At 35.9% G+C, this 17,198-nt stretch overlaps 1 protein-coding gene across 1 annotated transcript; it reads left to right on the top strand.

Moving 5' to 3' along the window:
- The first annotated feature begins 325 nt into the window (after positions 1-325).
- On the top strand, positions 326-1,129 carry LOC146529751 (uncharacterized). Its single transcript, XM_085200682.1, has one exon. It carries the CDS (start codon positions 326-328, stop codon positions 1,127-1,129), a length of 804 nt encoding a protein of 267 aa, XP_085056808.1.
- Positions 1,130-17,198: the final 16,069 nt, after the last annotated feature.

Genomic DNA, 17,198 nt, shown 5'->3' with positions numbered 1-17,198 from the left:
ATTGCTCTCTTAGCTTGCATTCAATTCTCAACCTTAACTTCTTGCTATTACGTGCTAGTTTAGCTTGTATTTTCTATTGGTATTTATTTAAATGGTATATATTAAATTTGGACAATTTCTCCACAAAATTTGGATTTTTAATTTTACTCATTTAGTGTAAAATAAATAAGATCATATTAAATAGTGGTATCACATCTCAACCGCTATATTGGTGACCCCTAAATTGGTGAGCACTACAATAAATACCTACGCTTACTGCTGGCAAGAAGATTTAAAACGGCAGGAGGCCATTTTAACGACCTTGGCAAGTGACCTCTGATACAAGATGGAGGACGCGACTACATCCAACGTGTGCAGAATTGGCGTGCGTATTCCACCATTCTGGCCGGAAGAACCAGCCCTTTGGTTTTCACAAATTGAAAGTCAGTTTGCTTTATCTAATATAACAAGTGATACTACAAAATTTTATTACGTTGCCGCTCAGTTAGATAATCAATTTGCTGTCGAGGTGAAGGATATTATCATTTCTCCTCCCGAGACGGATAAATACATCACTCTTAAAACGCAACTGATTAAAAGATTGTCTGCGTCTCAAGAAAAGAAAGTGATGCAGTTGCTGAGGCACGAGCAGCTAGGTGATCGCAAGCCATCACAGTTTCTGCGATACATGCAAGATCTTGCGGGTTCATCTGTCCCCAAGGATTTTTTAAAAACATTATGGTCGAGTAGGTTACCACAAAACATTCAAACGGTTATAGCTTCACAGCCTGATCTGCCTATCGAAAAATTAGCTGACCTGGCAGACAAAGTGCATGAGATAGCACCCTCATCACCACAGGTCGCAAGCACATCTGCGATGGCCACACCCCCTGCATCCTCCATGTTGGAAGAAATGGCCAAGCAGATCCAACTCCTGACCAAGCAGGTATCGGAACTCTCGACCCACGTACGTCACAACTCGGTCTCATCAAAATTTAAAGAGCGTTCCCGGAGCCATTCCAGACATCGCAGGAAGTCGACTACCCAGCAAAAATGTTGGTACCATTTTAAATTTGGTTCAAATGCTAAAAAATGTGTGCAGCCATGTAGTTACGGAGAGTCGGAAAACTCTCTGGGCAGCCGGAAGTAGCGGCCAACGTCTGCCCTTTACCTACAGGCCGTCTTTTCATTACCGACCGTATTTCAAAAATGCTTTTCCTCATTGATACTGGCTCGGATCTCTGCGTTTTTCCACGGTTGGCTACCAAGGCGCCCTGTACCAAGACAAAGTATGAACTTATGGCGGCGAACGGTACAGTCATTCATACTTATGGTCCTACATTATTGCACTTAGACCTAGGACTGAAACGTACTTTCACCTGGAAATTTACCATCGCTGATGTTTCAAAGCCCATTATCGGCGTAGATTTTTTGATATTTTACAATCTTCTTGTAGATTGCAGATGTCAGCGACTCGTCGATGGAAATACCACTCTGTCAGTGCAAGCAATAAAAGAAAATATCTCCGATGACCTTGCGTCAGTCAAAGCCATTTCGGGAGAATCAAAATACCATCAGCTGCTTCATGAGTTTCCAGAGGTAACGAGACCATCAGGTACGTCTTCCTTACCTAAGCATAATACCGTGCATTACATCAAAACCATTCCCGGACCACCGGCTACCAGTAGACCTCGTCGTTTAGACCCAGTTAGACTGAAAGCAGCCAAAAAAGAATTTGACGATATGCTGTCACAGGGAACTGCCCGCTCCTCTAACAGTTCGTGGTCGTCCGCTCTGCACTTAGTTAAGAAGAAGGACGACGGATGGAGACCATGTGGTGATTATAGGGCACTCAATGCTCGCACAGTACCTGACAGGTATCCGATACGCCATATCCAGTATTTTTCCTACCAACTCTCTGGTTGTACAGTATTTTCAACTATCGATCTAGTCAAGGCGTACAATCAAATACCAGTACACGTCAATGATATCCACAAAACAGCCATTATAACTCCTTTTGGACTTTTCGAGTTCCCGTACATGACCTACGGACTGCGCAATGCAGCACAAACCTTTCAGAGGTTCATGGACGAAGTGCTACGTGATTTTGATGACTTTTGTTTTGGTTACTTAGACGACATTTTGGTATTTTCCAGTTCTGAAGAACAACATCAGCGCCACATCAGACTACTCTTCACCAGGCTCAAAGAGTATGGTGTTTTGATAAACACATCCAAGTGTGTCTTCGGGCAGCGACAGGTAAAATTTCTTGGTTACCTAGTGTCAGGTTCTGGGACTCAACCTTTAGAGACGAACGTAAAGAGCATAGAGGAGTGCAGTGTGCCGAAAACTGCTAAGGAATTACGACGTTTCCTCGGTATGTTCAATTTTTATCGGCGTTTTATTCCCGATGCCGCAAATATCCAAGCACCATTAGATGCTGCGCTTCTAGGACCTAAGATGAAAGGAGCTAAGCCGATCACTATGACGCCGGAGATGATGGAAGCCTTTCAAAAATGTAAGACTTGTTTATCTCAAGCCACATTACTGGCTCACCCAGATCCTTCTGCAGAGCTAGCTATTGCCACTGATGCTTCTGATGTCGGAATTGGAGCAGTTCTTCAACAACGTGTTAATAACGTATGGCAACCTCTTGGTTTCTTTTCTAAAAAATTAACATCTGCGCAGAAGAAGTATAGTCCTTACGACAGAGAACTGTTAGCCATTTATGAAGCCATTAAATATTTTCGACACATGGTTGAGGCTCGAAACTTCGTGATTCACACGGATCATAAACCTCTCACATATGCATTCAACATTAACAGGGAGAAATGCTCACCGCGCCAATATCGGTACTTTGATTATATTTCTCAGTTCACAACTATTATTCAATACTTACCAGGACGTTTGAACGTAGTGGCTGATACTCCGTCACGACTGGAAGAGGTGAGTCGATCTATCGATTACCAGGCTCTAGCACTTGCTCAAGATACTGATCCTGAACTGCTAGGTCTGCTTCAAAAAGGCTCATCGTTAAAACTGGTTAAGGTAGATTTGCCACACTGTAACCAGAAGTTATACTGTGACGTATCAATGTCTTCTCCGCGCCCGTTCATTACTGAGAAGTTTCGCCGACAAGTTTTTGAAACTTCACACAGCTTGAGCCATCCTGGTAGGACAGCTACAGTGCGGCTGGTTACACAGAGATTCGTATGGCCAGGGATTCGCAAAGACTGTAGAGAGTGGACACGAGAGTGTGTACTTTGTCAAAAGAGCAAAGTTCACCGTCATACCCTTGCTCCCTTATCCTCAATTCCAACTCCTACATCGAGGTTTGCACACATCCACCTCGACATCGTCGGACCTTTAACTATTTCGTCTGATTTCAGATATTGCCTTACTGTCATCGACCGTTTCACACGATGGCCTGAGGCATTCCCACTTAAGGACATCACAGCTGATTCCTGTGCTGCCGCTCTTCTCTCTGGTTGGATAGCAAGATTTGGTTGCCCTCTTCGAATTACAACCGATAGGGGTCGGCAATTCGAGTCGCATCTCTTCAAGGCACTATCAGCCATGGTTGGTGCACATCACTTTACGACTACTTCGTATCATCCAGCTTCCAACGGCTTGATCGAGAGACTCCATCGTCAGCTGAAGGCAGCTATCATGTGCCATCCCTCTTCGACCTGGACGGAAGCACTGCCCTTAGTGCTGCTGGGCATCCGTAGCGCTTGGAAGGATGATATTCAGGCTTCAGCGGCTGAGCTGGTCTACGGGGAGCCCCTTCGACTTCCAGGGCAATTTCTTGCACCCTCGGAGGATTACAGGACAGCAGATATCACAAATCTGGTCACTCGTCTTCGTGCTGGTATGGCACGACTCTCACCGAAGCCCACGTCATGGCATAGGACAGGTCCTTTTTATATGCCAGCTGACCTTGCAGAGACAACACATGTTTTTTTACGGCAGGACCACGTCCGCAAACCACTGGAACCACCTTATGCAGGCCCATACAAGGTTCTCAAGAGGACTCCTAAATATTTCAAAATAGACATATGTGGTAAGCCTAATAACGTTAGTGTGGACAGGATCAAGCCCGCATATGTTACGAGAGAGGCCGTTCCTGTATCAAAGAGAATAATAACAGCACCAAAGGCTATCTCTCAATCTGACGTGGAGCAGACACTTGAGAAGCGGACAAGAAGCGGAAGAAGAGTCAAGTTTCCAGACTACTATCGCCCTTAACCAGGTCTCTGGGGGGGAGTACTGTAGGGAACATTACTTATTCAAAATTAATATTATTACATTTACTAGAACTAGACTACACGCAGCGCATTGGAACAATTCAAACCTGTTCCGAGTTTTTTTGCTATGCGTGTTTGCTGCTAGCCAGCATCGCCACGTTTAAAGAGTCGGCTAGAATCGCTTGCGACATTCACTTGTGTATCCATTGCTCTCTTAGCTTGCATTCAATTCTCAACCTTAACTTCTTGCTATTACGTGCTAGTTTAGCTTGTATTTTCTATTGGTATTTATTTAAATTTCTTTATTTCCTTCTGTGATTATTTTCTCTTCACGTATCTGTGAGTTAAATAAATTTGGACAATTTCTCCACAAAATTTGGATTTTTAATTTTACTCATTTAGTGTAAAATAAATAAGATCATATTAAATAGTGGTATCACATCTCAACCGCTATAAATTTGATTCATATATTTTTCATTCAATCTGATGAAAATTTAAATAATTTTCGACTTTTAGATGTTGATAATCGAATTATTTTACCTATAAATAATCAAATTCGTATTTTAGTTACAGCTACAGATGTAATTCACTCTTGAACAATTCCATCATTAGGAGTAAAAATTGACGCTAATCCAGGACGATTAAATCAAACTAGATTTTTTATTAATCGTCCTGGAATTTATTATGGTCAATGTTCTGAAATTTGTGGGGCAAATCATAGTTTTGTACCTATTGTTATTGAAAGAATCCCTATAAAAAACTTTATTAATTGAATTAATAATTATTCATTAGATGACTGAAAGCAAGTACTGGTCTCTTAAACCATTTTATAGTGAATTAGCATTTACTTCTAATGATAAAGAATTAGTTAATAAATAACATAAATATGTCAAATTTAAATTATTACTTTTTGTAATATTCTTTTATTCCTCAAATAATACCTATCAATTGAATAATTTCATTATTATTTTTTATTTCTATTTTTATTAGTTTTATAATTATAAATTATTTTATTTTTAATTATAAAAATAATTTTAATTTTAAAAAAAATAATAAAAATAATTTCAAAAAAAATTGTTGAAAATGATAAATAATCTTTTTTCAATTTTTGATCCTTCAACAAATTTATTTAATTTCCCATTTAATTGAATTAGAACATTTATTGGATTATTATTTATTCCTTTATATTTCTGATTTTTTCCTAATCGTCATTATTTATTATGAAATTTTATTTCTAATAAACTTCATAATGAATTTAAAACTTTATTAGGACCAAATAGAATTAATGGATCAACTTTTATTTTTATTTCATTATTCTTTTTTATTTTATTTAATATTTTTTTAGGTTTATTCCCATATATTTTTACTAGAACAAGTCATCTTAATATATCCCTTTCATTATCTTTAACATTATGATTAAGATTTATAATTTATGGATGATTGAATAATACACAACATATATTTATTCATATAATTCCTCAGGGAACACCAACTATTTTAATACCTTTTATAGTACTAATTGAAACTATTAGTAATATTATTCGACCTGGAACTTTAGCAGTTCGATTAACAGCTAATATAATTGCAGGTCATTTACTTTTAACTTTATTAAGTAATACAGGTATTAATATACTTAATTATTTATTAATTATTTTAATTATTGTTCAAATTTTATTATTAATTCTTGAATTGCCGTAGCAATTATTCAATCTTATGTAATTTCTATTTTAAGAACTCTTTATTCTAGAGAAGTAAATTAATGTCTAATCATAATCATCCCTATCACTTAGTTGACTATAGACCTTGACCCTTAACAGGAGCTATTGGAGTAATAACCTTAGTAACTGGTTTAGTAAAATGATTTCATAATTTTAATATAAACTTATTATTTATTGGATATATTATCGTATTATTAACTATATTAATTAGAATTACGCCCCCCTAAGATAAGAGATAAAATATTTCTTCAGCGCAACTTTAAGCATATGGACCTGGAACGCTTAAGGGAGGATATGAGCAACATCAACTGGTCGCCTATATTTTCATCAACTAATATTGACAGTATGGTAGATTCTTTAACTTCTGAACTGATTTATATTTATGATAAGCACGCCCCTGTGAGACCAGTTCGAATGAAACATGCCCCCGCTCCTTGGTTAACACCTGTCATTAGACGTGCTATGTGTAAGCGCGATAGAGCCAAAGCAAAAAACAAGAAATTTCCTTCTACAGAAAACCTAGCTGCTTACAAAAAACTGCGTAACATTTGCAACAGAATGTGTAGGGATGCTAAACGCCGTTACATTCATAGCACTATTCAGAATCTCTCTCAAGCGCAAGTTTGGAGATTCTTAGAGTCACTTGGGGTAGGTAATACCGCTGATACTAATTCTGTATCAATGTGCCCACTTCACTTAAATTCTTTTTTTACAACTCCACCTTTAAAAGTTAGCCCCAAAATAAAATCTGAAACACTTACGCTTCTATCTAAAATTGACCTACCCGACTCTGCTCCCTTTTCATTTAAAACGGTTACTGAGGATGATGTCAGGAAGTATATCAAATCTATTTCCACTAAAGCCATTGGTAGTGACAGTCTAAGTCTCGACATGATCCTTCCTGTGTTGGAAAGCATTATAACAGTGGTCACCCACATATTAAATTTTTCACTGACATGTAATGTTTTTCCAGCTCAGTGGAAAAAGGCCTGTGTTGTTCCTATACCTAAAACTTCCAATCCCACCTGTGTCACTGAATATCGTCCCATATCTATACTTCCAATCCTATCCAAGGTCCTTGAGTCCATCGTAAATGATCAACTTTACTCTTTCCTTTCCTCCAATAACCTACTGTGTCCTTACCAATCCGGCTTTCGTCCTTACCACAGCACAGTTACTGCGTTGTTGAATATCACGGAGGACATACGGTGTGCTATGGATAATACCAAGCTCACTGTAATGGTACTACTGGATTTCAGCAGCGCGTTCAACTCTGTTGATTTTGATATACTTCTGGGCACTCTTCGTGCAGTTAACCTTTCAACCTCAGTTATTGAATGGTTCCACTCTTACCTTTTCGGTCGCCAGCAGTGTGTTAAAGCTAACGATGTTGTATCGACGTGGTTAGAGCTCATTGCTGGCGTCCCTCAAGGCGGCGTTCTTTCTCCACTTCTTTTTTCTATATTCATTAATAATATCTCTAAAATCATTTCTTCTCCCTACCATCTGTATGCAGATGATTTGCAGTTATATTGTCATTGCAACTTGAACGAATTACCCAAGGCTATTGCATCCTTAAATAAAGATCTCAGTGCTATAAAATCTTGGGCTGAATCTTTTGGATTGCTAGTTAACCCCAAAAAATCACAAGCAATTATTATTGGCAGTAATAAACTTAGAGTTAAAATAAATTGGGATTCAACGCCAAAAATTATTTATTCGGGTGTTGAAGTTAAATACTGTAATAAAATTAAAAACTTAGGTCTAACCTTTGACAGTAACATGTCCTGGGCGTCGCATATTAATGACATTAGCAAACGCATACATTTCTCTTTCCATTCTCTTAAGCGTCTCCAATATTTCCTCCCTCATAAAACCAAAATTATGCTAGCGCAATCTCTTCTCTTGCCAATTCTTGACTACGCTGACGTCTGCTATTTAGATGTGACGGAGGAGCTACTTAACAAGCTAGAGCGACTTCAAAACCTCACTATACGCTTTGTCTTTGGTCTACGTAAATATGATCACGTTTCCCAATTTCGAGCTCAGCTTAATTGGCTCCCAATCCGACTTCGCCGAGATATGCACATCCTCTCACTTCTGTTTAAAATCCTTAACTATCAACATTTCCCTTCTTATCTACGCTCCCGCTTTACCGTACTTCCCACTCCCACACGCTCTAGGAGGTCTTGTGTCATACCGATGCTTGACATTCCGAAGAGTAACACCAAATTCCTGCAAAAATCCTTCTCAGTCCATGCTGCATCCTTATGGAACCAACTCCCTAAAGCCATCCAGAGAAGCCCATCCATAATCTCCTTTAAATCCAAATTAAAAAAATATTTTCTTGGTTCCCTAAGCCAGTAGATCTTGAAAAATTTTTTAACTTTATTACCGCATTTTCATCTCTAATATATATATTATATTGTATGTATATTGTATATATATATATTTTATATCTATGCAAGTATGTGTGTATATGTATGTATTTATTATATATGTATGTATATATATATATATATATATATATATTTTAGCTGTATTTTGTTACTAGTATATAATTTTTAATTTCTTAAATTGTACGTTGTGGTGCTCGCTACTCACTCATCCACTTCCACTGGTTGACTGGAAGAGATCTCTTATAGAGATAAGTCCACCTTTGTACACGAAATGTCTTTATATATTGTTTATATAATTTTTTTAGTGCAATAAAGAATATTATATATTTCAATGATGACGAGATATTTGTCGAGAAAGAACATTCCAAGGAAAACATACTATTATAGTATCAAAAGGTTTACGGTGAGGAATAATTTTATTTATTATTTCTGAAATTTTTTTCTTCATTTCTTTTTTCTGAGCATTTTTACGCATTTCAGCGGTGAGGAATCATTTTAGAATAGAATAGAATAGAATATACTTTATTGCACACATAAAAGAAATATATAGAAAGAACAACACAAATAAAATTTAAAGAAAAACACGTATGCAAAGGCGGTCTTATTGCTTTAAGCAATCTCCACCAGACAACCTTTGAAACATTACGGATAAAATGTAATGAGGAGAAAGGGGATAACGTCTCAGTGCAAATTTTATGAAATATAATTAAATATTATATATAATGTGAATGTTATTTTATAGTAGTAATTAAAACACACTGAGTTTCTCGTTAAAGAAACGACATTTAATGTCTATTACTTCTAACAAATTTTTATGTTACACGTGTTCAGCAAAATTAATTAAAAAGATCTATGTTGACAGTTTTGTATAGCTTAACTATTTGTACAGATTATCTTTTTCAAACCATAGACGTAGTTACGTCTATGGCCAGGAATTAAAAATTAAAGAGAATTACATGTAATTGTCTTTACATCTCCCTCCCAAAGTAGGTTCCTCAAGCAGAGGCATTGGAGTAATTTTTGAAATGTGGAAAAAATTTGATTCAGATTTTTTATGACCAGTATTTATCTTGAAAATTGAGTTTGATATTTTTTCCATGATTTGATAGGGACCGCTTCGCAATTCATCAAGTTTCCTTCTATTTAATTTATTTCCATTGTCCACAAAAACAATGTCACCAACTTTTAAATCTATATGTTTTCTATTTTTATCATAAATCACTTTGTTATAATTATGAGACTTGATTGTATTTTCCAGAGCTTTTTCTCTATCTTTAGTAAGATCATATTCTGTCTTTTTTAGTTTAAGTTCATTTGGCAAAATAGTGACATCTGTGCCATTTAACAAATATTTTGGAGGAAATCCTGTGACAGAGTGTATAGTTTCATTATAGTTTCTAACACAATGATGTGCTATAGTTGTCCATGCTATTTTTGTATTATTTTCGTTAATCTTGCATCTGATTCTATTTACTAACGTTTGATTCAGTCTTTCATTTAAGCCATTTGAGAAGGGCGAGTTCACAGCTGTAAAAATTATGGGAATATTTTTGTCATCTAAAAATTTTTTAAATTCTTTTGAATTGATTCCGGGGTATTGATCTGAAAGAATTACGCCAATGTGGTCAGGTTCTGCACAGCTTTTTACTAGTCTAATGAAATCATTTGCATTTTGAGTACTTGATGTTAAAATATATGCATATCTTGTAAAATGATCTGATAGTAGATGTAAGTATTTCTTTGTGGACCTAGAACCCCCAAAGCCACCAATAGTATCAATAGAACATATCTCAAAGGGTTTTGTGGCAGGACCTAAGTGAGACATCAAACCATATTTATTTAGTCCTCTTGATTTGTTCTTTATACACATTATACAAGTTTCACATATCCTTTTTATGTTTTTGGTCATGTTTTTTGATGTATATAGTGAACTGATCATTTTGTGCATTTGATTGATTCCTATATGACCTAGGTTTGTATGTACATTTTTCATCAATTCTATACTAAATTTCTCTGATATAATAATTTTTTCCTTTTTTTTTACTTTTTTATAATAAACATTGTTTTTAGTAATTAACTTATTTTTCCTACACTGTATTTCTTTATTATTTACCTGATCATTTAAGATATCTTCTATTTTTATTATGTTGACTATTTTTAATTGTTCATCCTTATTTTCATTTGGTTCCAGGACTGGGTTCCTGCTTAAGCGATCAGCTTCGAGGTTGTATTTTCCTGGAGCATATTTAACCTGAAAATCATATTGGGATAGATAAAATGTCAGATCCCCTAATTCTTCGTCCGTTCTCGACTTAATATTCATATTTTCTAATGGTTTATGGTCTGAGAATACAATAAATTTCCTACCTATCAAAAGATGCTGCCAATATTTTACGCATTCTTTAATTGCTAGACATTCCAGATATATAGCTTTCTTTCTTTTTTGAACATCACTCAATTTTTTCGAGAAATATGCCACTGGTTTCACAAGATTGTCTTCTTGAGGCTGCTTTAGAACTGCACCCACTCCTAGTATATTGGCATCAGTGTATATGTAAATAGGTAAATTTGGATTAAAAATAGTTAATATAGGTTGAGAGCACAATATTTGTTTCATTTCATTAAATGCTTCTTCACAGTTTTTTGTCCAATTAAAGGATTGCCCTTTTCTTAACAAGTTATGTAATGGTTCCAGTTTAACCGCTATATTAGGGACATACTTATGATAAAAGTTTATTTTCCCCAAAAACTGTCTAACGTTTTTTGGGGTTTTTGGAGTAGGGAAGTTTTTTATTGATATTAAGTTGTCTTTCAAAGGCCTTACTGAATTGTTCTGTATAATGTGGCCCAGATATTTAACTGAATCAGCTGCAAATGTACACTTGGAAAATTTTAATCTTAACCCTTCAATTTTTATTGCTTCAAATAACTGTTTTAAGTGTCTAATATGATCTGAAAAGGATTTTGAAAACAGTAAAATATCATCAATATAGCATACTGTGAACTCACCAAGCTTATGTTTCCGGATTATGTTACACATTATTCTCTGGAATATTGCCGGAGATGTTTTTAGACCAAATGGCAAACAAGTCCATTGGTAATGACCTTCTTGTGTGACGAATGCTGTTTTATGCCTATCTGAAACACGAAGAGGAATTGACCAAAATGCAGAGTTTAGATCCAGTGTAGAAAAAAAAATACAATCTCTTGTTTTAACTAATAGGTCCTCAATAAGTGGGAATGGCTGTGATTGTGGAACTACAATTTTATTTAAATCTCGAAAATCTATGCATAACCTTGATTTTTTATTTTCCTCTTTCTTATAAGCCAGTGTAACTGGGGCAGCAAACGGACTATATGATTCTTCTATCATATTTTTTTCCAATAACTTTGTAATCTGATTTTCTATCTCTTTCTTATCTTCAATTGTACAACGATATGGCCTTCTACTGCAATATTTGTCTATTAATAGATCAATATGTGCTTCATACTCCGTTACTTTTCCAATGTCATACTTATCCTTTGCAAACACAGATTTATGGTTCAATATTAAATCATTTATCATTGCCTGTTTTTGGAAATCGAGATGGTTAATAAAAATTTTGAAGTTCTCTTCACAGAAATTTTCATTGAAATTTATTGAATTATCCAATTTAATTTCATTTGGAATTGTAGTATATGATTCCTTAGAATCTACTTCTCTTCCCTGTAAAGGGATTTTCTGATAAACTTCCAAGTTCGGAACAAGCTCCGGTCCCAATCACCTTAGTTTCCGACATCAGAAGTGGGATGAACCTCACTCTCACATGAAGTAAGTAATGTTTCGACACTTTCAATAGTCTACCGTTCTGTGAGTGTGTAAATACGTAGTTACGTCGCGTGAGTGTAGTAAATAATTTCGTTAGTCTGTTCGTTTCGTTAGTTACGTTAATTTCTTTAGTTTGAGATTCTTAAAGTATCGACGCCCCGTCTAATACGCACCGTATTAAATGAAAAATGTAAAAAAATATTTCAAATTTTAAAAAATTATGTCGGTAGGTCACTAATTTTATAGAAGGTTTACAATGAAATCATTATGAACGTAATTCATTTTAAAAAAGGTGAAATACAGTTGTTTCCATAATTATGGCGCAGCATATAACAGTGTAAATTAAAGAAACGGAAGTTATTTGGTAATTTAATTTTAAAAAAGTGACATATTTGAAAGTGACATATTAGGTAAAGATTGTTTAAAGAAAGTAAAGAGGTTAGTTAATTCTTTTAAAGTGATTATAAAGTTAGATGTAATTGTTAAGAGAAATAAAATAGTTAGTGAACGTACCGTATATTTCAAATTGTATTAAAAGAAAAGTAATGGCTCCGAATATTGTAAAGGTTAGTGTCGCTTAATATTTAAGTTCAACTAGGGTTTTGGTCGCCAGTAACCAGTTAATTATTTTAAGTAAATGGTGTTAATCCAATTAGTGACAATTTTAATTAAATTGTAGTAGATACATTAAAATTCTTTAAAGGCAAGTTAGTTAAAAGAAATTTAAAAGTAATGGTTTAAAAATTAGAGACGCGTTTATGCTTAATTGTTGCCAATTTCATAGTGAAACATCAATGAAGTGTGTGTAATTTACATACCTAGTTAGATTTTGTTACTTAGTTACATCTCAACGTTATAAGTGTTAAAATAAAACTTTTTGGTTAAAGTTTTACTTCAGGATTGTTTCTGAAATTTAGTAATACTCTGTAGGAGTAATACATAGTGCAGATAATATGTTGCCTAGTTCTAAAAAAAGTTTCAATGATGAAAGGAAATTAATTGTAGGAATCTATTTCAACAAAATTATATAGTGTAGAAAAATGGTTAGCTCTAGTAACAATATCTAGTGTAATTTAATGTCTGATTCCATAGGAATATCGGCTATAGATATCTTGTTGTAGCGATATCGATGTGATCTTGGAAAGGGTTGCTTATACGAGTCATACTCGGTATAGTTTGGTTCAGTAGTGTAAGCTATAGGGATAAGATTTTTAGGGTAACGATAATGTGCAGTGTAGTAGTACCTCTATCGACTAAACAGGTAGTGTGTGTCGGGTTCATGTAACAGTTGGTGTGATCGTGACGAGAGTGGATAACGGTTGACGAACGTAGATACTGTAGGGTCGCTGGCACAGTGTACGGGCCATAGGAGGTGGTAAGTGGTTGCAGGGCAAGGCCGTCCGGTCCATGTCGTCATACGAGATGGCGAATGGTCGAAGGGACACTTTGGTTACGGTTTCATGGTAAGGCCGTCCGGTCCATGTCGTCATTTGAGATGGCGACTGGTCGAAGGGACACCTTAGCCATGGTTTATGTTCTTGAGGTCATATACGGTGGTCGAAAGGATAATGTCGTCCGGTCCATGCAGCTGATGGCTGATGGTCGAAGGGACACATTCATCCGGTCCATTCTTAGGTGTTCGTTGATCGAAGGGATAATGTCGTCCGGGCCATGCAGCTGATAGCGGCTGGTTGAAGGGACACATTCATCCGCTTCATTCTTTGGTTGTTCGATGGGTTAGTTGGTCGAAGGGATAGTGTTGTCCGGGCCATGCAGCTGATAGCGGCTGGTCGAAAGGACACATTCATCAACTTCATTTTTAGGTTGATCGAAGGGTTAGTTGGTCGTAGCGTCGTAGGGTCGAAAGTTTGAAGGGTCATGCACGTGTGGCTGGTCGAAGAGACACATTCATCCGGTTCATCCTTAGGTTGTGTCGAAGGTTTAGTTAGTCGAATTGGTCGAAAGGACTCGCCCGTCCTGTTCAATTTGATAGTGTTAGGTTAGATTAGGTCCAATTTGATAGTGTTAGGTTAATGTGTCAGGATTGGACGAGCGGAATAAAGTAGTAGTGATCTCAGTAGGAGTGGTATGGTTGGATTATTATTCTTAGGCAGGCTAAATCGAGCACTATTGAAGGCAAAAGCGCTCGAGGACGCGCGCATGTCAGGATTGGCCGTATCAGGGAAGCAGATTATTTAAGTTGCCAGTTGTCAAAACCAGATGGTGTTGCCTGTCACTCTGACGTCACACCGATCGATGACAATCACATAAAACCAACCGCACGGACGTACGCTCAGTCGAGGCTCTACCACGGCTCGGTGCACTACTCGTGCTCCACCGCTGGCCAACCTCGACTACTTCAATTACAAATGTGGTTAAGACCTATTTGCAATTATACTGGGCTGGAGCAGTGAAAGGCGAGTGTTAGTACTGTAAAGGGATCCCTTAAGCCTACAGTTGTGGTCACAAGTCCACGGCACTGCTCCAAGCTTCACGTCAAGAGTAAGATAACATTTCTTATAATTACCACGCCCGAATTAGAAGTACGATGTCGGTCATATCTGTCTACATCAGAAGTGGGATCGGAACAAGCTCCGGTCCCAATCACCTTAGTCTCCGACACATAATATTAAAAAAAATAAATAAAGATAAACTATTATACTAAATTAAATAAGTACTCTTTCAGACGATTTTTAAAACTGTATAGACATTTGGAATGACGAACTTCTGTAGGAAGTTCATTCCAAAGAATTGCAGATTTCATAGTAAAAGACTTAGAATAAAATAGGGTATGGGAAGTTGGTAATTTAAGGAGATTATCACAACGGGATCTAAGGTGGAGGTGAAGAAGTGAATCGGCACCTAGGAAACAAAATCGATCTTTTAAGTAGGAGGGAGAGAGAGAGTTGTACAGGATAGAATAGAGGAGAGTCAGCATGCGGAAATTTCGGCGATGTCGGATAGGAAGCCATCCAAGCTGACGACGATGATCAGAAACATGATCAAATTTACGTAAACCGAAGATAATAGATTTTGTAACCGCTCTAGTTTATTTAGTTGTTCCTCAGATAAGTCTGGGTAACACGAATCAGCATAGTCTAAAATCGGTAACAGTAGTGAATGAGCTAGAGCAGTTTTGGTCTTTATAGGTAGGAAATATTTCCATCGTTTGAGCGATCCGATAGTGGCAAATAATTTACGGCTAACCTCAGCTATCTGTACTGACCAAGATAGGGAATTGTCTATAATAATTCGCTCGTACACGCGCTCACTTCTTCGTGAGCGCGTGTACGAGCTACACACACAGTTAAGCGTTCCTTTTGTAAATTTAAAATGATATGTCATTTAAAGTTATATAAACCATTGAACAATAATAGTGAATAATTAAACTTGATTTCTAATCATTAAAGTAATTTTCGAAAGTGTCTAGTGAATAAATAATATCATATCAGTGAAATAAAAGTCTACAATAGTTCGAAGAAAAGTCTAACCGCAGACATTGTTCGATTAAAACGTGTCAGTGCCGCGATCTGCATGGCGTTTTGGACTTTATTACAATACTAATACGAGACAGTTTAGCATCTGCGTCTTGTGGAGTGTACTGCTTAGTTAGTTAGCTAGTTACCCTCAGTTGTTTTTATTTAACAAATATAGGTTATCAAATTATTAAAATATAATTATTAACAATGTCCTCTAAATGCAGTGTATGTTCATCAAGTATATTAAAAAAAGAAGAAATATGTTGCTCTTCTTGTACGGAAAAATTTCATTACGCATGTTTAAGAATAAGTGACGCTAATTTTAAAAAGATGTCAGTGAAGCATAAGGAAACCTACATATGTCCTAAGTGCGCAGAGAAAACATCTCCGTCTGCCGAATACTCGAATAAAAACTGCAAAGAACTACAAATACAAAATTTGGAATATATTTTGGATAAAAAATTGACTGATTTTAAAAACAATATCATAGCGGAATTAAAGCAAACTGTACTATTGGAAATAAAAAATAATTTAACTACATTATCCTCGGAACTATTGAATTTGGCAACTTCTCAAAATACATTACAAAGTGAGCATGAAAAATTGATTGCGGAGCACAATATTCTCAAAACACAAGTTAGTAAATTGGAGGAGAGTGTAAGCGAACTGACTTGTCAATTTTCAAAACAGCAACAATGGGTAAGACAGCAGAATATAGAAATAATAGGTGTTCCTGAATTGAATAATGAAGACATACCTGGCATTATTATTAAAGTTGCCAAGCACGCTGGTGTGTCTCTGCACCATCATGATATTGAATTTGCGAACAGAATCACACCAAGACAAAATATCAAGGACAGGCCACGAGTTATTGTTTGTAAACTTAAAAACAGACTCCTCAAGGACAACATCCTATCCGGCTTGAAAAAAACTCGAGGTATCACGTCTCAAGACATAGATATATCAGGGAGGACAAATAGAATTTTTGTAAATGACCATCTCACGCCACAGAATAGGTATTTGTTGAAAAAAAGTAAACAACTCGCAACTGAAAAGGCTTATAAGTTTGTTTGGTCAAAAAACTGTTCCATCTTTGTGCGAAAAAACGAGGTAACACATGCAATCGCTATAAATTCAGAAAAGGATTTATTAAAAATAATTTGAAAGTTTATATTATTAATCTGTGTCACTTTACTCTTTTCATAAATGTATATCGCTATTTAAATTTTAGAATAACATTTTTTAAAGTTTTATTTTATTTTTATTATATAAACAAGTTGGGATTTAATGCACCCTTAACACACATCACTCTCACATACACTTATTACATTAACTCGCACACTTATACACTTTTTACTTGCTTATATATAATTTTTAATAAAGCAATTATTTTCTTACTGCTAATTTATCAAACACATCTGCCATCCCATAAAATTGACTATGTTTCCCCCACTATAATTTCCTATATATATTTAAAGTATGTAATCAAACTATTTAAAAATATTATTATAAATGATTAATTCAATTAAATTATATTACCAAAATGTTCGTGGTCTCCGTACTAAGGT

This window comes from Heliconius melpomene, chromosome 17 (genome assembly GCF_056956725.1).
Source record: "Heliconius melpomene rosina isolate 202511_hmr_F chromosome 17, ASM5695672v1, whole genome shotgun sequence".
Taxonomy (NCBI): Eukaryota; Metazoa; Arthropoda; class Insecta; order Lepidoptera; family Nymphalidae; genus Heliconius; species Heliconius melpomene.
This window is presented reverse-complemented; position numbering and strand designations above follow the sequence as displayed.